Source organism: Odontesthes bonariensis, chromosome 7 (genome assembly GCF_027942865.1).
Source record: "Odontesthes bonariensis isolate fOdoBon6 chromosome 7, fOdoBon6.hap1, whole genome shotgun sequence".
Taxonomy (NCBI): Eukaryota; Metazoa; Chordata; class Actinopteri; order Atheriniformes; family Atherinopsidae; genus Odontesthes; species Odontesthes bonariensis.
The window spans coordinates 29,548,847-29,571,027 of record NC_134512.1 but is presented as its reverse complement, the minus strand read 5'-3'; the positions used below and the strand labels follow the sequence as shown (position 1 = coordinate 29,571,027).

General features: G+C 42.6%; 3 protein-coding genes and 1 long non-coding RNA gene across 12 annotated transcripts in view; 3 read left to right on the top strand and 1 right to left on the bottom strand.

The window, feature by feature from the left end:
- lrrk2 (leucine-rich repeat kinase 2) overlaps nucleotides 1-4,080 on the bottom strand; it is a 35,775-nt gene extending 31,695 nt beyond the window's left edge. Inside the window, exons 1-5 of one of the 2 annotated variants that reach the window (XM_075470498.1) lie at nucleotides 3,496-4,080; nucleotides 2,461-2,546; nucleotides 2,173-2,282; nucleotides 890-978; nucleotides 215-349 (exon numbers count right to left, since the gene is read on the bottom strand). In XM_075470498.1, coding sequence (XP_075326613.1) covers nucleotides 215-349; nucleotides 890-978; nucleotides 2,173-2,282; nucleotides 2,461-2,546; nucleotides 3,496-3,631 — 556 coding nt within the window. In that variant the 5' untranslated portion in view covers nucleotides 3,632-4,080. The remainder of the gene's footprint in view (nucleotides 1-214; nucleotides 350-889; nucleotides 979-2,172; nucleotides 2,283-2,460; nucleotides 2,547-3,495) is intronic. The other variant, XM_075470499.1, reaches the window with a different exon arrangement.
- Nucleotides 4,081-8,498: 4,418 nt separating this feature from the next.
- LOC142384330 (proton myo-inositol cotransporter-like) lies at nucleotides 8,499-17,528 on the top strand. 3 transcript variants are annotated; one of them, XM_075470503.1, is made up of 11 exons: nucleotides 8,499-8,922; nucleotides 9,638-10,083; nucleotides 10,280-10,439; nucleotides 11,152-11,360; nucleotides 11,480-11,588; nucleotides 11,767-11,930; nucleotides 13,458-13,572; nucleotides 14,697-14,822; nucleotides 14,988-15,106; nucleotides 15,423-15,575; nucleotides 16,906-17,528. In XM_075470503.1, the coding sequence occupies exons 1-11, from the start codon at nucleotides 8,909-8,911 to the stop codon at nucleotides 17,130-17,132; spliced, it is 1,842 nt and encodes a 613-aa protein (XP_075326618.1). In that variant the 5' UTR covers nucleotides 8,499-8,908; the 3' UTR covers nucleotides 17,133-17,528. The 3 variants fall into 3 exon arrangements, with proteins under 3 accessions (XP_075326618.1, XP_075326617.1, XP_075326616.1); XM_075470502.1 differs by having other exon boundaries at nucleotides 9,635-10,083; XM_075470501.1 differs by having other exon boundaries at nucleotides 9,629-10,083.
- Nucleotides 17,529-17,978: 450 nt separating this feature from the next.
- Nucleotides 17,979-19,185, top strand: LOC142384331 (uncharacterized). The gene is made up of 2 exons (XR_012770048.1): nucleotides 17,979-18,612; nucleotides 18,715-19,185. It is a non-coding gene; the product is annotated as an uncharacterized LOC142384331 (long non-coding RNA).
- Nucleotides 19,186-21,122: 1,937 nt separating this feature from the next.
- The window catches only part of kif21a (kinesin family member 21A), a 44,957-nt gene continuing 43,898 nt past the window's right edge, over nucleotides 21,123-22,181 (top strand). For all 6 annotated transcript variants that reach the window (XM_075470497.1, XM_075470495.1, XM_075470494.1 and 3 more), the window contains exon 1: nucleotides 21,123-21,493. In XM_075470497.1, coding sequence (XP_075326612.1) covers nucleotides 21,450-21,493 — 44 coding nt within the window. In that variant the 5' untranslated portion in view covers nucleotides 21,123-21,449. The remainder of the gene's footprint in view (nucleotides 21,494-22,181) is intronic.

Sequence of the window (22,181 nt, the reverse complement as noted above, 5' to 3'; positions counted from 1 at the left end):
TATACGGAATTTTCCATTAGGTGGGCTTTATTTGCCGAACTGAAGTCAAACTATCAAAATTTGATTTTACGCAGCCAGAAACAGCAAAAGAAAACCTAGACACGCCAACAGGGAAAGCAAGGCTACAACTGCTGTAGAACATGTAGACAAAAGAACAATAGAATGCATGTTTGTGTGTGTGTGTGTGTGTGTGTGTGTGTGTGCGTGCGCCCACCTCTCTCCAGAAGCAGTTGCAGAGCTCCGCAGCCTTGCAGTTGCACTTCCTCACTCGTAGGAAACGTCTTCATGGCCTGCACCAACAGGCCAAACACATCCTCCTCCTCCTCCAGCACCAGCAGAGGAATTGTGTCTGTGCAATAACGTGTGAAAATGCAAACATTTCAAAGCTTTCTCTTTCTAATATCGTCTTATCTGAACTTCCCATTCAGCACACTGTGTAGTTTTACAGCTGAGCGCATGTAAGGAAAGAGCTGAAGTGTCACTCATAGAAGAGCTCGGATTAGTTGTTTACATTCTGGCTTTTTTAAGTCAGGAAATGAGATGTTGCAAAGAGGTGAATGTGAGAGTACAGCTCAGTTCACCCTGAAGGGGGAAACCCCCCCGTTCTAGTCACGTATCAGACTGCTCTACCGTGAGAAGTTTATTCATTACATAATCACATTGAGCAATTTCCTTTGATCTTTTTAAAACTCTGCATTTCACTGGAGTCGCCTCATGTGTTGATATTTGATCACACACGGCCACAGCATCAAAGCCGCCGATCTCGTCTGAATATGTTCCAATGAGACAAAACATCAAAAGCAACATCACAAACTGCAACTGGAATGGAACTGCCGGTCACAATATGAGGTCATAACCTCCTCAGTTGTCAGACGCAGCAGGCGTGTACCTGATCTGAGCAGCAGGGCCAGCGCTCTGAGCCCGACCATGGTCACCCGACAGTCTGCGCAGTACTGAGACAGCGCCTTCAGGATCTGCCTGGAAATCACATCAGAACACCAGCAAATTTAAACAGGGCTGTGAGCTCATTTGTATCATTTCAAAGGTCAAAATTCTAAAAGAAAACCAAAATCTCTGCTAGAGTTAAGATTGTTTAGTGCTTTGAGTATTTTCTAAATCATTTTCACTTGTTACGATTTTGGTAATCTAACTAAATTACATTAAAGAAAAATTCCTTCTACTGCTGTCGGAGCCCACTTTTCACAAGACCAAACACCAAAGATGACTGGATTTAAATGACTGATGCTTTGTATTGTTTGGAAAAACGTTAGACAGAGGGCCAAACTGGTCCCGGAACTGATTATTTACAGTTTGGAGTAAGTGAAATCAGAGGTGAGGGCAGCCGAAAATGAGTCTGCATCTAGAGCTTGATCAAAAGCTATAAAGAAGAAGTACAAATCTCTAAAACTCACTAATTCCCTGTAGCCGTAAATCTGAGACTGATTCTGAGTAATTTCATCCACTAAAGATCGTTTTAAATCACAACAAATCACATCACAACACATTCACACCAACATGATTATTCATGCATAATGTAACTTCTTTTTGTGAGAGGCCCAAGGGGGCCACAGTTGAACATTTCATCGCTCATTAAATTGAATCCTAAATGTCAGGTATCCTGAAAACTGTTGAGGTTTTTAATCTTTCATGTATGACGGTATCATAATTTTTTTTTTTGAAGGATTAAAATCGTGATAAAATTTTTTTAAAAAAGCCGTAACTAAAAACAAGCTCTTTTCGAGACCCAGTACGTGGTTTTGTCTGGATACAAATCCTAACATATCGATCAGCCACCACCTTAAAACCACGACAGCTTACATGACTGTGTACTTACTTGTGATGCTGGGAAACCTCGGGGCTTGGTAGACGTTCGGATGCTGCGTTGACACATAGCAACCAGCCAAAACCATGCAGCAGATCAAGCACAAGCACATCTCCATCTAACGACCCCTAACCCCCTCCCACCGGCGCGGTACTCCCCCATCACACCGCACAAACCGCTCAATAAATCTGCTCCACAGTGGCATCATCCCACTTTGCACAGAATCAAACGGATCGGATACGCGGCGGGACAGCAGCTGTTGACGTGCTGACGTGTCACAACTGGCACGAGTCGTCTCGGTGGGCACGACACAGAGATATTCATTCACTGATCGAAATATCATCACTTACTGATGCACTGCCAGTACCTCCCACTCCCTGGCATCCTGCAGAGGTTTGGTTAGCTGCTCCAACGTACTGGGGCATATTTCAATCAGCTGACACAGCAGAGACCAGCCCACCTGTCGAAACAAAAAGCCCACACTTCATAGCAGTTCAGTCCAAATGAACCAAAGAAAAACACTAAGTTCGACATCATTTTGATTCCGCTGAGCAGGTGAACTCCAGCTCACTGATAAAGAATATTTCGCTATGAAAATGGAGGCCCATTTTGACGACAGATGGCGTCTCAAGACGTACCTGCTGGACTCCTCTGCTGCCGCTGTAAGATGACAGCACCACCATGAGGGGGACGTGGACATCTTTATCTTCAAACAGATCGGCTGCTGCAACGCAAGACATCAGACAAGACGGCGTGATGTGACAAGTCAGTTTTCAACAAAAGGTAAGCCGTCTTTGGCTGCCGTTTCTATTTTCTCTGTGCTACTTCAGCACAGAGAAAATAGGATCAAATGGGTTAGAAACGAACAAAGACCAGTACAGGGACAGTGATGACCCATCGACAAAAATACCCACACTCAGTCCCTCTATTCAAGTACAATACTGAAAGACTATAGAAATGTTTGGGTTTTTTTACATCCTCTACCTTTCACCAGGAAATATTGCACCTACTTTATGGCTGTGTTCACCATTCACTTACTAAATGACGTTTTTACACGGTGGATGATATATCAAGCTTTTACAGTAGAATGTTAAATATTAAACCAATAAATTCCAAGCTTCTGAAGCGTTTTGGGTGCATATTGCTGACAGTCCGTGAGTCTTTAACTGCACTTATAAGACAAAGACGACTGTGAATGATTTGACATTTCAGAATGTGCAAAACTGTGTAAATGTAGTTCAAATCAGCTCTACCAACAGAGGCTGCAGCTACATGCAGCTCACACAATGATGTTAATAGTCCAGTGTCCTATCTGTTTATACACTAGTCAGAAGTGGCCAGACCACCACTTTCAGATGACATTTATGTACTTTTAATTACGCAGAAGAGCAGGACTTTTTAGTCTTTTTGTACGTTGCTGTACTGGTGCATTGACTTCGTGTAACTGATTACTTATTTTATTTTAACAATGCAGCTAAAATACACAATACAGTAAAGTCTGTATTTGTTCATTAAATCAACGAAATGAGTATGTAACAGAATAGCTTTTACGTTGTGTCATTACTTTTCTATTAACGGCAAACATCTGTAAAAAGTAAAAAAAAAAAAAAAGGAGAGCAGGCCTGTTTAGTAGCAGTGGCATCATGCACATGCAGCAGCAGCTCGGTTCCTACCGTAGTCTGTATGCGCCAGGAAAAGCAGATCCTGGATGATTTGGATCAGCGTAGTCAGTTGCCGGTCCTCCTGGGGAGTTTTCAGCCTCACCAAAAGTTTCTTTAACCTTTCTTCCAATTCCTCTTTGTTAACCATGGTCTTTAAAGAGCTGTTTTCCTGCTGAAGACTTGACGCGCATTGAGGTCAATCAGTGTTCAATCAGAACCGACAAAAAAGGCTTCGGGCGGCCACGCTGCCACTTACACGAGTGTGGAGAGAAAATAACATATTTCCACGGCAACAAATTTTATCATTACACCACATTATCCAATACTAGCTACGCCATATCATATTACAGTAGCTACAACACAGCTATGACAGGTTATCATGGCTAGGGAAGCTGTCAACGACGAGGAGTTTCGGTTCCGACGTTGACATCACCGTCGTCGGATAACTTTCTTTTGGAAAAGAATAATTTCCTCTTTCTGGGGTCGGAAACTTTCTGTTAGCTCTGTGGGAAAGACCAGTGGTTCTTTTATAATAGGCGTGTTCCTGCTTCCCTATGGTCACATCATATGACTCCAGTCAGAAAAAACTTCCCGTTTAGAGGAGAGTAGGCTCGACACAGATGGCGCGCGCGAAGCTCAAAGGGATTGAAACTCCAATTGAAGTTCGTAGGAACCCCCCCCCGTCGATATTTTTTTAATTATTTGTTTAATTTTACTGAATAATAAAGAAAAGGGAGGGGAAATAGACTTCACACGGTCGCCGTGCTTCAATAATAAATGTTCCCATTGGAATGTTTGTTCATATTTAGGATTTTCTCTTTGCCATGCGGGGCAAATAATCACTTTTAAATGTATTAGTAGTCGTATAGTCATTCCACAATAATGTAAATATAGTAAATAAATCCCATCTTTTTTTGTCTTCTACTACTGCCACTACCATCATCTTGGTTTTGCAATGCGTATCTAATGGCGTTATTACGGTATGTACACAGTCAGCCTGAAACAAGGTATGGAACTATAGGCGTGCCACAAATGTTTTTTTTTTTGTTTGTTTTTTTAATGAATAAATCTATTAGATAAATAAAAAATATATATACATATCTATATATATATAGATATATATATATATCTATATACATACATACATATACGGAAAAACTTGAAGTGGTCACGGATTTTAAATATCTAGGAGTCATTCTAGACTCCAATCTTTCTTTTAAAAAACATATAAAAATGATAACTAATAAAATTAAATTTCACCTTCATAATTTTAAGCACATTAGAGGTGCTATGTCAGATAGTGCTGCCCTGACATATTTACATGCAATGATTTTTTCTCACCTAAGTTATTGCATCACAAGCTGGACTATGGTGGGGTCTACCACACTCAAGCCAGTGGAGATTGTATTTAAAAAAGCACTCAAAATCTTAGATAAAAAACCTCTTTCTTACCACCATTGTAACATTTTAGATAAGTACAATCTACTGAGCTTTGACAATTTCTGTAAATTTTCTTACAGCTGCTTATTTTATAAAACTTTGCATGGCCTGGCGCCACCCTGTTTACAGGATTTTTTAAAATATCGTCAGACACGGGTTACCCGAGCAGTGGCTAACAAAGATGTGGAGGTTCCTTTTAGGAAAACCGCTTTTAGCCATAATGCACTATCTCTTAAAGGCAGTGCATTATGGAACTCAATACCACTGCACATAAGGGAATGTCCCTCTTTAGCCACCTTCAAGAGCCAGATTAAAACGTGGCTTCGAGCTCAACAAACATGTACACACCACTAGTTTGAACCCGCACACACGCACATCACTAATACATAACCCTATTTTGGGGTCTCTTTGTTTCTATTAACATTCTTATTGCTTTTGTATTTGTACCATTTCTTTTGTTACTAACAGTGTTCTTGTTTGTAATGCTTGTCTTTGATTTTAATTTCTTTGCTCCACCTAGCCTGTCTATTTGGACACCAGATGGAAATTAGCATTTGTGCTAAAATCTGGCACATTTACATGTACGTACACTATGTATATGTTCATTAATGTGCAATGTCCTGAAAAATAAACAAACAAACAAACAAACAAAACAAACATATAGTGTGTATTTATAGTGTTTTATTTATGTGAAAATTATAAATGATTATAATTATTTTTTGTTTTTCTGTCCCCTGAGAACAAGTTCATAGAATGTTCTCTTCGGCCAACTGAAAGATACTATTTGGCGTATTTTCATATCCCCTTTCTGACACACATTACTTTCTTAATTAATCTGAAATAACTGAAAGTCTTGGTGACAGGTTTAAATGAGCGCCCTGGAGCTTTAAACACATTAAAGCAAAGCAAAGCAAAGCATCTTTATTTATACAGCGCATTTCATACCACAGGCAACTCAATGTGCTTTACATAAAGACAAGGCATTTAAAAGAACAGCATAAAGCAGCAATTTAAAGAGAAAAAAAATAGAATAAAAATTAAAAACACAGTTAAAAGAAATCAAAGAAGAGGGGAAAAAGAAAGATATAAACTCAACCATAAGCACACCGAAAGAGAAATGTTTTTAACCTGGATTTAAAAGTGCTTACAGTTGGGGCTGATTTCAGTTCTGCTGGTAGTTTGTTCCAGTTGTGTACAGTATAACAGCTAAAAGCTGCTTCACCGTGTCTAGTTTGAACTCTGGGCTCCACTATCTGACCTGAGTCAGTAGATCTCAGAGCTCTACTGGGTTTATACTCTACCAGCATGTCATTCATGTATTCTGGACCTAAACCATTCCGTGATTTGTAGACGAGTAGCAGAACTTTAAAATCTATTCTGTATCTGACCGGGAGCCAATGTAAAGACTTGAGAACTTCAAGACTGCAATCTTACTAAGTTGGACCTAGTAACACGTATTCATCACTTTCTAATACATTTACATGTAGGCTACTATCTCCACTAAAGAAAAAGTCTGCAATCACACTCACACATATGTTGGTTCATTTGACTTTTGATCAGCTGTAGATAAATAGATAAAAGTGATTTACAAACTTATTCTGCTCAGTGTTTTTCCCTACAACAGTTAGCCACTGGAGTATTATTTTTGCCACAATGTTTGAGCCTGCTGAAGTGGAGAAAACTGCTTAAAAGTATCTAAGCTGTAAATACAGCTGGGATGAAGTGGGCTCGGAAATGATAACATGAATTTTATGGGGGTATCGAAATTATGCCAAATTAAGAGGAAGTAGTAGTCCTTCCTATCCTGAATAGGATGAAGCAAGTATGGAAAATAACAAAAGAAGAGAAAGCAGCTTTCACACATCGGTTGCACCTTATAGGCGCAAAAAAACCCATCCTCGTTGACCCGACACTTTTTTGCCTTGTCATTCACACGTCTAACAGAGGTGCATCAGCGCCGCATCACTGTGTACTTACATACAGAGGCGCACCTTGTCAACAGGCAAGGCAGGCAACTGCTTGGAGCCCCGAGCCACCAGGGGAACCCCGAGCTGAGGTGCATTCAATCAAAGATTGTCTAGTTACTTTATAAACTGTCTCAAACAGTGTTGAACGTTCGTGGTGAACATGTTTTCTTTGAACAGTTAAATTTAAATGATTTAGTCAAAGATTGTCTAGTTAACATGCCATTCTATAATTCCATAATTGCATTGTTGACTTCGTCAAACTCACGTCAAGTTCCACTGTAGGCTATGTTCGCGGAGAACTAGCCCCTCAGAGTGTTTGCGATTGTTGGCAACATTCGCCGGAAATTCAAGGCTAGTGGAAAATAAAAACCATACTTATGAAATCAATATCATGAACAGCTTTACTTGTCACAAAGAATCTTTAAATGAACACAATTATTATTGGATGGCCAGCTACACCCAGTAGATAAATAGCAACAGGCGAATATCAAGTGCCAACGTAGAAAAAGTAGTCTTTTTTAGTCATTCATTTATTCTTTACATGTATATTTTAAAAATAACAATGTTTTTCATGTTTGGAACATGTTTGGAATTAAAAAGAGGTTTTATTTCATACATTTTTCGTTGGTGTCAGATGTTTTGGTGACGAACACTGGTCGGTAGGGCCCCCTAGAATTTTTTTGCTTGGGGCCCCCACAGACTCTAGAATCGCCACTGCTTACATACATCAAGCTGGCATAGCGGAATCAGCTGAGTCACCAGATCCACAATGTTTGACTGATGTGTAAGCACACACATGGAGGGACTGTTTTGCCTCTGTTGCCAGTCCCCTTGCAGGGTCAGAGGCGGATCAGTGGCGAATCAACTCCAACCCCAGTTACGCCGCTTTGCTTTCGCGAATAACACAATGCACAGCAAAGACACATCAATCCCTGGGTGAAAGAGGCTACTGATTGATTATCCAATCTGTGGCCAATGGCATGCTTAGGCGGCCGTGGCTCAGTGGTTAGAATTGGTTGTCCAACAACCAGAAGGTTAGTGGTTCAATTCCCACTCTCACCACTCAAAAGATTGGTGAAACTGACAGCTGGAGGGGTGTCAGTCCACCTCCTTGTCTGAGGTGCCCTTGAGCAAGACACCATGCTCCCTGGGTGGAGTGAATGGCTGCCCACCACTCCAGGTTGGCATCTATGAGTGTATGACCCTGTACATGAGTGTGTCAACAGGTGCCAACCTGGATGGGTTAAAATTGGAGGACCAATTTCATGTGTATGACAATAAATCTTAATCTTATCAGGGCTCTCCCTATCGCTGTGGAGGAAATATCTGAATAGAGCAGCGGGAACTTAAAAATAGCAAAAGACAAAATTCCATTGCTTTAACCAAATGATAAAGCAATTAAGTGCATGTAAACATATATATATTTCTGAAAAAAATGCCACATTGATTTTAGCATTTCTTTGTTTTTTTTATTATGTTCCTTTTTTTTTGTATTATTCACAGTCTTTACATTCCGTAGTCTCTCATTTGTGCGTCTCCACTGTGACACCTGCAATACCTTCAAAATAGAAGCTCTTTGCTGTTTCTGCTTGCTTGCCAGTGCTGCCTCTGGCCTTTTTCATAGATTTCACATTGGTTCTCTCTGCCAGGCTTTTTGTCATACGTAGACACAACACTTGAGCTGGTCTTAAAATGGCCAGGTACAAGCAGACAATGTCCAAAGGACAAATTTAAAAAGAGCTTGTTCGAAGCCACTTTAAAAGATTGCAAGAAAGTCTGGCAGCCTGGAAGCTAGTTCCAGCTATATTCACAGGGTTGATACTATCAGTTAACACGGCTGCCTGCTGTGCAAGGATCACAGGAGTTTAACCTTATTACAACTCGGACGGGCGTTCCTCCTTCTCTTTGGTCAAAATCATATGATTCCTCACAGAGGCTTCCTGTTTTGTTGAGCAGGACACGGTCTGCTGAGGAGCTTCAAAAGAGGGTTCTTTCTTTTTTCTTTCTGTCATCAGCAGATGTCATTTTTGAGGTAAGGTTTATTTGAGTTCATATGAACTCCGATTTTAGAACACACCTGAGCAACTAATGTGTCGTTCGGGTCAACATTGAGACTTTGTAGAGTACGGCTTACGTAAACGTTGTTAGTAAAAAAAAAGAAAGAGGCACTTTTGAACCGGGACAAAACGTTTATTTGAAATACAAGTTTTTTAAAGCTACTTTTAAAAAGTTGGGTGTTGTTTAAAGACTGGCGGACCAAAGCGCGTGCGAGCTTAACAATGAAAGGCAACTGATATCTGCATTTTATTGTAGTTGATTCAGAAGGAAAAAAAAGTAGATATTTTGAATGTAGTCCGTTCTAGGGTGCCAGGGATATCTGGGGGTCCCTGTCCGTCCGTTCCTGCACAAAACCATCTTTGTATGGGTGTAGGGTTGGTGACGTCACGCAAACATGGCCGCGCACAGAGCACTATCAGAGGGGTAAACAAATATGTGAACTCAGCTTAAAGCTGCCAAAGTGCATCTTTGTGGCAAACCCGTCACGAGGTGACACCTGTATCCACCGCAGTTACGGAATCTTGCTTACGGGTTTGAAACGAAACGTCCGCTAAATTAGCCAAATTGCCGTGAAAGTCCCGACGTACGTCACGAAGTCGCTTCATGAATGTGCAATGACGAACAACTGCATCCACGAGCCCTGGGCTGTGGGCTTAACTCCAGCTCTCTCCTGTGTCCAGCTCCAGCAGCCACGATGAAGACAGCCTGAAGCACACCGGCAGCGCCATGAGCAGCCGGAGACCGAGAACTGTGGACGGCGGAGAGAAGCGGCTCATTGGTGAGAACCCCCTGGGCCAAGATGACTCCACGCCGAGGTTCGTCTACGTGTTGGCGTTTTTCTCTGCCCTGGGAGGATTCCTCTTCGGGTACGACACTGGGGTGGTTTCCGGGGCAATGTTGCTCCTGAAGAAGGAGATGAACCTGAGCGCCCTGTGGCAGGAGCTGCTGGTGTCCAGCACCGTCGGGGCGGCGGCGCTCTCCGCCCTGAGTGGGGGCTTTTTGAATGGGTGGCTGGGGCGCAGGATTTGTATCCTAATGGCCAGTTTCATCTTCAGTGTCGGTGGGATTATACTGAGTATTGCCCCGGACAAGGTGGTCCTTCTTGTTGGCCGAATCACAGTGGGTTTGGGCATTGGTAAGTGAGTATTTTTTAAAGTGATATGTGTGTCCAGGCAAAGAGACTTCTATCAGCAGCCTAAATCCAGTTCCACCCTTGCTTCTGCAGAGTTTCAGTTCCTTTTAACTTGAATAAAGCATAAGATTAAGGTTCACGTACCAGCACAAAGTTAGAACTTTTATTTAACATGAAACGTTTTTCTTTCCCTCATCAGGCATTGCGTCTATGACCGTTCCTGTTTACATCGCAGAGGTTTCCCCTTCTCACCTGAGAGGTCAGCTGGTCACTGTCAATTCCCTCTTCATCACTGGTGGCCAGTTCATCGCCAGTGTGGTGGACGGGGCCTTTAGCTACCTGAGCCACGATGGCTGGAGGTACGCATTTTTTTCTATGCCGTCATCCTTGCTATTAACTTTTTAAGACAGGAGTTTTTTTTCTTTCTCATCTGTTTTTTATTGTTTTTTTTTTTGTTTTAAACATAATACATCTGTTCATTTGTATACAATATTAACAGTGGAAGCACAATATGAACTCAAAACCCCTTCCACCCTGTCGAGCCCTTATTCCCCATATAATGAAATCATATATACATACATAGTCACATTCATACATTCTTGTACACATAAATACACAAGGGTAGGGAATATATATATATATATATATATTTAATTAAATCAGGACACTAGCACACTGGAGCTAACACATCTTAACTGGAAGTAATGGGGTGAGCAGGGATAAATTGAGAATAAAGAATTTTATCTGTAATCAGTTATCGAGATGAATTTACATGGCATGTGAGAGCAGATAGGATTGTGAAAATGAGACCTTATTGTGAAGAAAGACCCCGAAATAAGACAGGAGTTCATTTTGGTTTGTCCCCCCCACTCTCTCCCCCCTCTCTCTCTCCTGCAGTCCTTTATCATTTACTGAAACTGCTCCTACCGTGTGAAGTTTTTTGTCCTAATTTGCGGTCCGTGACTCGCTGTAATGCCACCCAGGGCACCAGGGAGACTTCTTTGGCTGGAACAGTTCGACACTCTACAGCATCCCTCCCCCTCACTCCTCTTCATTCTCTTCACGCTCCAGGTACATGTTGGGTCTGTCCATCCTGCCCGCCGTGCTGCAGTTCTTCGGCTTCATCATCCTGCCGGAGAGCCCCCGTTGGCTCCTCCAAAAGGGCCGGAGCCAAGACGCCCGTCAAGTTCTCAGCCGGATCCGAGGATACCAGAACGTCGACGAGGAGTACGACGCCATCAGAGCCAGCATCGAGGAGGAGGAGAAGGAGGCTGGTGGAGGTGCGAGATCGATGTTGGGATGGAATTCAATGGTTGCGCAGCTGGGCTGTATTTGTGACAAAGTGGCAGTTTTATTTTCTGTTAAACACTTTTGGTTGAATTTCTTTTCTTCTTTTTAGGAGGTGTTGTCATTTTGCGCATGCTCAGGCACGGGCCGACGCGCAGGGCTCTGATTGTTGGCTGTGGCCTCCAGATGTTTCAGCAGCTGTCCGGGATCAACACGGTCATGTAAGTTCACTGTTAATCTTGTCACGGGTCCCACAGTGTCATCTGAAGACCTCCTGATAACATTGCTCGCTGTTAAAAAAGCCCAAATGATAAAATCAGAGCCTGCGTGTTTCTCATCTTTCTGACTGGAAATGCTCGTCGTGGCATGTCCTCTTGAGTAAATCTCGTTCTTGTTTAGGTACTACAGTGCAACCATTCTGCAGATGGCGGGGGTGCGGGATGATAAACAGGCAATCTGGTTGGCTGCAGCAACTTCGGCCACCAACTTTGTGTTCACCTTGGTTGGAGTTTGGCTTGTGGAGAGGGTGGGCCGCAGGAAGCTGACTCTGGGCAGTCTTTTCGGTTTGTAACTCTTGAGAGTGCTAAAGTGATTATCAGACTAAGTAAAAATTGACCTAATTTGGGACATCCAGACAAGCAAACAAGCACACTGACTGACTTGTGCTCTTTTGCCTTTTCATGCAGTCCACGATCCTTTTCGAAGGCGCCTAAAATGGACAGTGATTACCTTGAATTTATTTCTAACCTCATTAGGACTGGAAGTTACGGTCCACAAAGTGATATCTCTTTATATTTAGACAGAATGGTGATACAGGATATATATCACTGTATTTTCTACAAATATTTACCAATAATGACGCACTATACTGTCGCTTTTTAGACAAAAAATGTAATTTCAGTTGTAAAAAAAGCAAAAAGGGCAACTTATCAGTTGAAACACTGCTTTGATATGGGATGCCTGTTTGATTAATGTATCTATTCCACCACAGGAAAATATGAATGAAATACATTGTACTGTTTTTGTGGCTATTTAAGTATTGATTTCTAAGTTTAGGAGGTGTCCTTGAATGCGCCACAAAGTTCACGGCACAGCATTGTAGATTCATAGTCAGTCCTTCAGATTGACATTTTTAATATGTGCATTACAAGTGTTTTTTATATATATATATATATATATATATATATATATAAAAAACTTTTTAAAACGTCAAACCAGAATCCAAACGGCTGTTAACAGAATTGGAAAAACGATACCTATGAAGTTTTGTGTAAACTCAAATGCATTATTCAGCTGAGATATTTGCAGTAATATCATTTTCTACCACTAGAGGGGATGTGATTCACTATAGTTTCGAGTCAACTGGTGGCTATAGAAGAAGAAGAAGAGGCAGAAGAGGCAGCAGTGGCCAAAGAACAAGCTGGCATAGCAGAGCTATGAGCACCCTTGGGTTATTTCTAAAAACATTTTTTTCAAACAAGCCGACTACTGTCAAAACTACCAAATGTGATGTCAACCGTTTTATGACAAACCTTAGCTTCTTTGTGGAGAAGAAAGCCGCACATATTGCTCTGTGGCCCAAATTCACCCCTCAGACGCCTGTCCCTTAATGGGAGATGAGATGAATGAGATTTTGTCAGATGATGGTGTGCTTTTAAAATCAATAGGATCACAAATTGGTGCAAGCCTCTGTCAGGTTAATGGCAGCATCCGAACACTCCAGGGATGAACAAAGTTTCCGTGATGTTGTGTAGAAGCAGCTGTCGTCTTGTTTCTTTATGTATGCAAATGCATCACAAAAATGACAAATGAAATCTGAACTCGGCCCCCTTTGTGTGAATGATTTTGCCTGCATTTCCATGTAAAAGTGGCAACTCAGCAACAGTCCTCCATGGGAGGGAGCCATGTTTGTCCAACACGTTGCAAAGTTTATACAGACGAGATTCTAAGCGAGTCTGCAACGCATGATGTCGTCAACAGACATGGGGTGTAGATGCTTTATGAGTTTCAGGGAAACGTGTTCTGTAATGCCGTGGGTGTAAATGGTGCTGTCCATTATTCAAGTGCATGTTTGCTTTTCTTTAACACAGGTACCGCTCTGAGTTTGACTTTGTTGGCCGTCGGGTTCCTGCTGTCGGCCCAAAACTCTCCACCAGTCGCCCTCCATCCGGTTGACTCTCATAACTCAACCTGCGGGCTGTATGGGTAAGAGAAAAAAAACCCAAACAAAACATTTGGCAGGCACGTTTTGTCCATTTTCTCATTGAAACCAACAGGTTGGAGAGAGTCAGAGATTGGTTGTTAGTCATGTAAGTCTTGTTTTATTTGGTTCTTTTTTCTTTTCCTTTCATCAGAGCTAGCTGCTCTGACCGCCACGTCCCCGTTATCCTTAAATATATGACATGAATCAGTTTTTCTCCATTAAAAAAAAAAAATCCTCAGCAGGAGCCACACATTACGCTAGTGGACACTTGGGAGTCCAGGTGCCTTTTTAAAGGGATAGTTCGCCTCTTTTGACATGAAGCTGTATGACATCCCATATTAGCAATATCATTTATGACCATTGACTTACCCCCCACTGCGTCGTGTGAGCCGATTTCCGGCCTCGTTTTGGCGTTGACGAAGGTAGTCCGCTTGCAAAAATAAAGCGTTTTGCTTCTCAAAACAATATGTGTTCAAAGGAGTTATACAAATGTATTACATCACAAAATCGTTCACCAGAAAAAGTCAGACCTCACAATCGCTTGGCGCTATTTTCTCTCTACCTTCGTATCACTGCGTGCTGTGTAGACCGTGTAGACCCCTGCTTCTGAGCAGCAAACACCGTAACTGGCGCGGCTGTCGGCAGCTGGCTGCACGCAGTGATACGAAGGGAGAGAAAATAGCGCCAACTAGCCGGACTACTTTCGTCAACACCAAAACAAGACCGGAACTCGGCTCACAGGACGCAGCAGGGGGTAAGAAAATGTTCATAAATGATATTGCTAATATGGGATGTCATACAGCTTCACATCAAAAGAGGCGAACTATCCCTTTAAGGAGTTTTAGAAGTGATATGATGATACTTTACATATGTCACATACATACATATGCATATGACTTTGATAGAACATTATTCAAAATGATGATTTAATCATTTAAGTTGATGAAGTCCAACTCCTCACACGAGTCGGGTCACAGGTATGGTTTCATGCACCTTAATTCTGCTTCTGAGCGTGTTCTTTTCGTCACGTTTTGCCGTCATCACAGCCTTACATTGTCACCGTTGACAGAGCATTAAAGCGTTCCATCGCTGTGTGAGCACCCGCTGATTCAGCTCCGCCCCGCAGGTCCTGTGAGCTGTGCATGCTGGATCCAGGTTGTGGGTTCTGCTACCGCGAAAACGCCACAGGAGTGTACGATTCAACCTGCGTTCCTGTAAACCAGTCGTCCACCGATTCCGCAGCCTGGGGAAGGTCAGGAACTGAATCTCAGTGTATCCGTGTGATATTCAGATGCATCAGATGCATTTCTGTGCTTGCGCAAAGGCAACAAACCAGACTTCTTTTTTTTTTTTTTTTTTTATGGATAATTAAGACTGATTTGAAATGAGCTTCATTGAGTTTTACTTTTCCATCCAGGTGTTCCAATAGGACGGAGGCACCTGACAGCCCTATTTGGGCCTATAACTACTGTCCTACACCCTACTCCTGGATTGTCCTGATGGGCCTCCTCCTCTACCTTGCTTCCTTTGCTCCAGGTCTGAAGTGACTTTCTTCTTTCTTTTTCCGTTTTTTACGGCTCACATTTAACAAGCGTCATATACACATGACTCACGTTGACTCTCCCGTGACTGTTAGCTTCACACATCTCAGAAAAAAAAAAAAAATAAAAATCTCATGCCTTTCACACTCTGCAGTGTGGCCTTTTAACCGAGTCAGCTTCAGATCAAAGGAAAGAGCTTTTTCTGCACGTGCTCAGAAAAAGCTAAACCAAAAACACAAAGCGTGCCGTTATGATAAAGAGCAGTAACCAGTGGCTGATGTTTCACTACCTTCATGTGATAAATCTTACAGGTATGGGCCCCATGCCCTGGACAGTGAACTCTGAGATCTACCCGCTCTGGGCACGCAGCACCGGCAATGCCTGCTCAGCCGCCGTCAACTGGAGCTTCAACGTTCTCGTGTCTCTGACTTTTCTTCATGTCGCAGAGTTTCTGACTTACTATGGTAAGACTGCATCAGGAGGTCAGAATATGGCTGCGTCGTAGTGACCTTTTCAACCTTAACGTGCTCGTTTTGATTTGAAACTCGATTTCTGATCCGATCAAAGGGAAATTAGTCCTTTTCAGTTGGTATTACTGCGTCTATATTTGTGTTTAAGAATGTGTTGCCAGAGAGCCTCCCCTACAAAGGGAGACTGTTTCTTTAGCCTAAACATAGAAGTCTTTTTTTTTTTTTTTCTGTATAACCAGATGTAGTTACTTTGACTGCCCGTTGCTTATTACAGCAGGACAGTGGTTGGGAAGATAAGATGAACCTCAACTGAGTTTACTTGTGGTTACATTAAAGAGAGAGAGTAGATGGTTCCGTTTCTGCATAGAAATGAAATGAATGTCACATTTTCACACAAAACCTTAAAGTAGACCAAGAGAGAAATGACTCAGTCGTTTTTGTACTGATTGTGGAAAATGATCCAATATTTAATCAGTGAGATGCAAAGGTATGTTTGAACCTGCGGGGTGTTAAATCAGGTGCGGGATCGAACAAAGTCTTGTGCTAACAGCACACGGTTGTGGAAGTGTATGATGTCACGAGCAAAGGAGATTTCTGAGGAACAGTGAGTCGCCGATGCTCATCAGGCAGGAAAAGGTCACAGAGCCCCCTGTGAAGACTTTGGACCGCAGTCAGGCGGGCGGTGACAAACGGAAAATCCAAACCTTCCCTGCAGTTGTTGACCAGTCGCAGAGGAACCCAGAATAACTTCCCAACAACTAAAGATCTCTGATGTTGAGACTTATGGGTCCGCAATCAGGAGACAATCCAACAACGACAGCGTGCTGAACAGAAAAAGCCAAGAATTTAAATAAATAGAAACAAAATGCTGTTGGAAAAATATTTTTGAGGACTGATTAGATCACATAGTGAACCACAGTGCGGAAAGTATCGTGGTGCCGTGACTTGTACGTTATGGCTTGCCCATCATTGACAGAAACCAGATTAAACTTTCAGATTCAGCAGGAATTTTGTCCTTGAACTGAACGTCGGCAGAAAGTTGCCCACACAGCAACACAACATGCCTCAGCATTCAACAGTCAAAATAAAAGAAGCCAGATAAGATGTAAAGGCTGCCTTTTTGCAAGTTTTGGCAGCTTATTGCTTGATTTTTTTTTATTTTTTTTTTTATTTTTTTTCCCCGAGTAGATCTGTTTATCAGTAGGTTATCGTGCTTGGAATGCAATCGTTTGATGAATCAAAAATAAAACTCTAAAGTGCTGTGATAGTTTTACGATGTGAGAGTCCTGCATGTGTAAAACTCACACATGGATCTGTCTCATAGGTGCGTTCTTCATGTACACTGGCCTGGTGGTGCTGGCCCTCCTCTTCGTCCTGGGCTGCCTCCCGGAGACCCAGGGCCTACAGCTGGAGGACATCGAGAACCTGTTCGCCAGGCAGCTCTGCTCCTGCGAGCACTCCGCGCCCAACGACAATCGTCACGTGCACTACGTCCGGGTAAAAGGCAGCAACTACCTGAACTCTGACAATGAGGCTTCAGACGTAGAGTAGATGGGGCAGGTTTTCTCTCTCTCTCTACTCTTGTCTTTTGGTTCCGCTCTTTTCTGTTGAGGACTGGGAGGACTTCTCATGCGGGGAAGAATGGTAAACTCATTGCCCTCTAGTGGCTGTGAACTGACTGGAACTGTTGCATTCTCCTGCTCTGGTGACTCGTATGTCTTTGGTTTTTTTTTCCTGCCTGCCTTTGTCTCACCTGTGACTTTTTTTCCGTCGTGCATTCTCCTCATTTCCCATCATCCTCTTCATCATTCCAAAAAGGGAACAAGAGTTGCCAGCATTGATGTTAGCAGAGATGAACTATGACAGTGTTGCTGGGGTGATTAAAGTCCCAGGACAGAATAGAGCCGTCAAAACACAAACATCAGCAACTGCAACGGATGACGTGGTCCCCTTTTGAGATGATCTCTTTTCAAACAACAAAGAAATCATCTGGCCACAATAATTATTGGCTGGATGAACGGCAGAAAGCTAGCCTGGCTGACGCGTCCACATCTCGATGAGATGGTGGTCTGGGAACTAGGTGTGCATTTTCTCGTATTTGAGGCGTGGTTTACGAATGCCTAGAGCCGTTTATTGGGCGCTACGAATGTCTATCAAATGGCGTCTGGTTCTTCCCATGCTGCTTTGCGCGCAATTCATAGCCAATTGTATCACTTATACCAGATGACGTATGTAGAGCGACAGAAATTCGACGAGGAAGAAGGCAATGAAATCTTTCAACGCCAAATGTTGCTCTTTTTCAAAAGTAAACTTGCGTTCTAAGCTACTTGGATGCCATGTTGGATTAACACTCTACAAACTTCGGTGTTGCGCATAGACGTCGTCATCGTCTTGCTGCCCCCCCCCCCCCCCCCCCCCGTTCTGTGATTGGTTCCCTAACTCAGGCAAAAATAAGGGCGGTGGTTTCCAGGCTGCCTTTGCAGTGTGAATAAAATAGCGCGCAAAGCAGCATGGGAATTCCCAGGCTAGCAGAAAGCAGTACTTTAGAAAAAAAAGAGTTGCTCACAGGATTGTGAACAGCTCTTTGCGTGACTGCAGTCTGAACATCCTTCTTTTTTCCACACTGCAAACGTGATATACCCATTAACAATGTGTTTGTACGCAAGCTCTTATGATCTCTGGTTTAAAATCCATAAAGGTTCCGGAATGAGGAGACGCGCAGAAGAGGCTGTTTTGTTTTTTCCCGCCACATTTGAACATTTCACAAAACGGTTTGAAAAGGCATTCTTGTTGAAAATCACTAACCTGGTTTGAAACTCTGGTGTTAAAAAAAAAAAAAAAACTGATTGTGGCTCGCTACTGTCTGCACTGCGAGGGTCTGCACTGTGAAAGCCATACTGGGTGGGGTTTTTGTTACCGTGTGACCACGATTGCAAGAAGGAGTTTCCCCAATTTCTTTTAGCGACGGTCGGGATTCAGCCCAGCACACTATGGCGCAGTGGAGTCAGATGATGCCATAGCCTATATAACTGTAAGTACAGCTTTGAGGTGTCTTGTGTGTTTGAATACTTCCTGCTATGCTGTAACTATCCTAAACCGGCCTTTTAAACAAACAGTTTCTTTGTTCTTGCAGCTGAGATAATCGTGACCAAATTCACCTGAACAACTTAAAGGAGATGTTCGGTTTTTTTAAACCTGGACCAGGAACTTCCCCTTTAAAACAGAATGTCCCTTTTGCACTGGTTCACTTTGATATAAGCCAGTTTGTTTTAATGGTACTGCTAGCAGCTAATTGTACTGGGTTTCTTATTCAAAGTGGTCTAACAAAGTAATGTATTTATTATCAACTAAAGGTCAGACACTGATTGGAAACAGCACAAAATGTCCATGTGAGCTCACGTTTGTATCTTCATGCCAGTGTTCTTTTGGTTACTGATTTTGTTCAGTTTCATAATAGTGTATTAAATATCATATGATAGCATTGATATCCATGCACTGCTCGTGTAAAACTAAAAGATCTCAAACGGGATTAATTGCAATATAATGAATGGTTGATGATTTATATAAAATAAGTCAATAAAGTCTTTATAAAGAGTCATAAAAAGTCAGGTGTTATCTGTTTATTAGCTTGTGTAACATTCTGCTCTCCACAACCAGCTACTGGGGTGTCACAGCAGTCCCTAGTGCAGGTTGAGGTTTCCACCTTTATCAGTTTGTTTAGGTCACCTGCTCTGATGCTGCTGGACCAACACATGAGTGCATTAAGAATAACAACCTCCACCACAGACTTTTAGAAGATGTGCAACATCTTGCTGCAAAACATAAAAGGACAAAATCTAGCTTGTAAGGGTGGTCGGTTGTACAGCCGCCCCATGTACAGAGGCTACAGTCCTCGCTGCAACTGGCCCCGGTTCGAGTTCCGCATCGGGCGGCCCTTTGCTGCATGTCATTCCCCCTCTCTCTAACCCCTGCTTCCTGTCGCTCTTCAACTGTCCTGTCCATTAAAGGCATAAAATCCCCCCCAAAAAACAAACAAACAAAAAAAGTCTAGCTTGTATATTAACTGTGGCTTAATGTTTAAAGGTGTATGCTCGAAATTATCAGTCTTTACATTACGCAATCAGATCAGTTTATTTTTAAAACCTCACAAATTAGCATTTATATTGTAATTTCACATTATGTAACAGTTTGATTTGACATGCAGACCATATGAACCCAAACATGTTCAGTTCTCTAATTTATCAGGCAAATGCAACAAATCTACAGATTTTAGTAAACGTAATCAGCAGTTTAAGCATTCTGCGCGAAAACTGTCTTGAGGCCATTTCGGTGGTTGGGTTCTGGTTCTTCTTCCTCTCGTGGTTTCTTGGCAGGTTGTCAGTTTGCTCCGTATCTGTGCAGGTTACAGACACGACTGGGATGAAATCAAATAAATCATTTCTCAAAGCTCGGGAAACCGTTTGCAAACAAGTCGCGTTAACTGCAGAGTTTCTGATACACAAGCTGTGCAGACGGTCCCTTTGAATACAGTTTTATAGGTTAAAACCAGTCGAGTCTCATTTGATGTAGAGTGTAAATGTACTCTGGCCTGTGGAGTTATAGATTATTGAATTAAATGTTGTGAACAAAATAAAGCTCGGAAGGCGTTTCTGGCCACAGGGAGACCCTGATCCTCACAGTTCAGGTTGGCAGTCTGATCTGGCTTTACCATGATACGCATGGACGCCTGTCCATTAGTAAGAAATATCCTCATGTCCTTGTAACCTGATAGGCTTGTAATAGGACTCCTGTATTCATGGTGTTTTTACTCAGTAAGCAGTGGCTTGCAGTGCTGGACATTTTTTTTTTTTACACACAAAGCAATCTCTAGCTTGCTTTGCTGCTGATTATTAAGTTACAAAATCAGGAGTCTATGGTTAGCAGTTTATGTTCATATTATATAGTGATACAAACCAGTTAAGGCATTTCCATGTACTCATTTTTTATCCTGCTGATCTTCTGTTTCCTTCATGTGACATCATGTTGACTGAGGCCACAAGATGGCACCGTAAGTTAGTTTAATTGAAAGGTGACTAGCATTCTCTTGATGCACTGACTGCTCCATTCTCCAACTATTATTTATTCATTTGAAACTTTTCCTAGGAATTAAGTGGTATGAATGGCAGGTTGTGTTTGTGCAACTTTGTTCCATGCCATAAAATAAATGTAACTTGTGAACCCAGACTGTGATTAAAATAAAAAGAATGAAAGCACATCCACCTTGAATTGTTCAATGTTCAACAGAAAAGAATAAGCAACAATTTCTTGTTGCATTTGGAAGGTAACATAACTGGTTACAGCTGTAGGAAAGAATTACAAATTAAGTGGCGTGTCCAAAGGTGGGAAGAAGTGTCCTCTTTGTGATGTAACCCCCATAATTATCGTTGATCAATTTCAATAACACATTATGACGTCATCCCGCGGCCGCTTTCACCGGAGAAGGCGTGGTTTGCTGACGCATTGCGGCTCCCTCCCCGGTTTGAACGGAGAGGGACGGCGGCGCTTGTATGTGCTGTGTGTACGTGCGTTTGCGCGCGCGCTCGTGAATGGCTCACCTAGCAGCAGAAGCGGCAGTATGTATGTGGGCTCGTGTCAGAGCTGCTGCGCAGAGATGCGGCGCACGACCAATCTTCGAGCCGAAACCATGCGTTTAACCCCGTTATGATAATTCTTTGGGTTAGTTTTGAAATGGCGTCGCCGCAGTCGAGGTGAGCAGCTCCGTTTGCTCGGTCCACTCGCCTGACCGGGGAGAGTGCGCACTCTTTTCTTTTTTTTTTTTTTTTTTTTTTGCATTCGTTTTTGGTATTATCGGTAAAATTCTGAGGAATCATGGCGATGGGACAGGACGAAAGTTCGGTCCGTGTGGCACTGAGGTAAGTACCTGAGACGTATTCTACATATCACATCAACTGTAAAATGCGTAGCTGTCCTAATTGCCCGGTGCCACCTGTCAGTCAGCGTGGCGGGCCTATCAAACACCTGCGGGTCATAAGCAGCAGATGTTGGTCCTCAGACATGCTGTAGTTTCAAACCTAACACTATTTTTTTTTTTTTTTCACTAAATTAACGAGCTCAAGTCGGCATTTACGGTTGCTGTTTTGGTTTATCTCGAAAGCCTTTTTTTTTATGTAGGAAACAGCCAAACAAAAAGCACGACGCCTTTTGCAGAGGTGCACACACACACACACACACATGGGCCGTCCTCTGTCCGCTTTAGCATGTGCTGGGAGAACTGATGTTATCTATCGTAACGGCTCAGCTACAGGAGAAAGAAAGACAGATGGGACAAAGACAGCCTGGCCTCCCCTCAGAGCCTCCTGCGGAGAGACAGTAAATCGATGAAAGAGGAGCTTCACGGACAGCCAGGTTTCAAGGAGAGGACAGTGGAGCGTTGGGAGCAGCTTTCTCTCCCCCTGTCAAGTCTGATCTCCGTTTGTTGACATTCGGAGGACAGCCCAGTTATGGATCTTGGTATTCACCATTGTTACAGACACTTCAGATCTGGTAACTGTGTCAGCACGAGGGACATAATCGGCCCTCCATTTCTTAATTTCATGCAAT

Bases quoted from the DNA above. Each gene is read 5' to 3' on its own strand.
- LOC142384330 (XM_075470501.1), top strand. The intron at 11,361-11,479 runs GTGCGAGATCGA...TCTTCTTTTTAG, and splicing joins GGAGAAGGAGGCTGGTGGAG to GAGGTGTTGTCATTTTGCGC. The intron at 13,573-14,696 runs GTAAGAGAAAAA...TCCGCCCCGCAG, and splicing joins TCAACCTGCGGGCTGTATGG to GTCCTGTGAGCTGTGCATGC.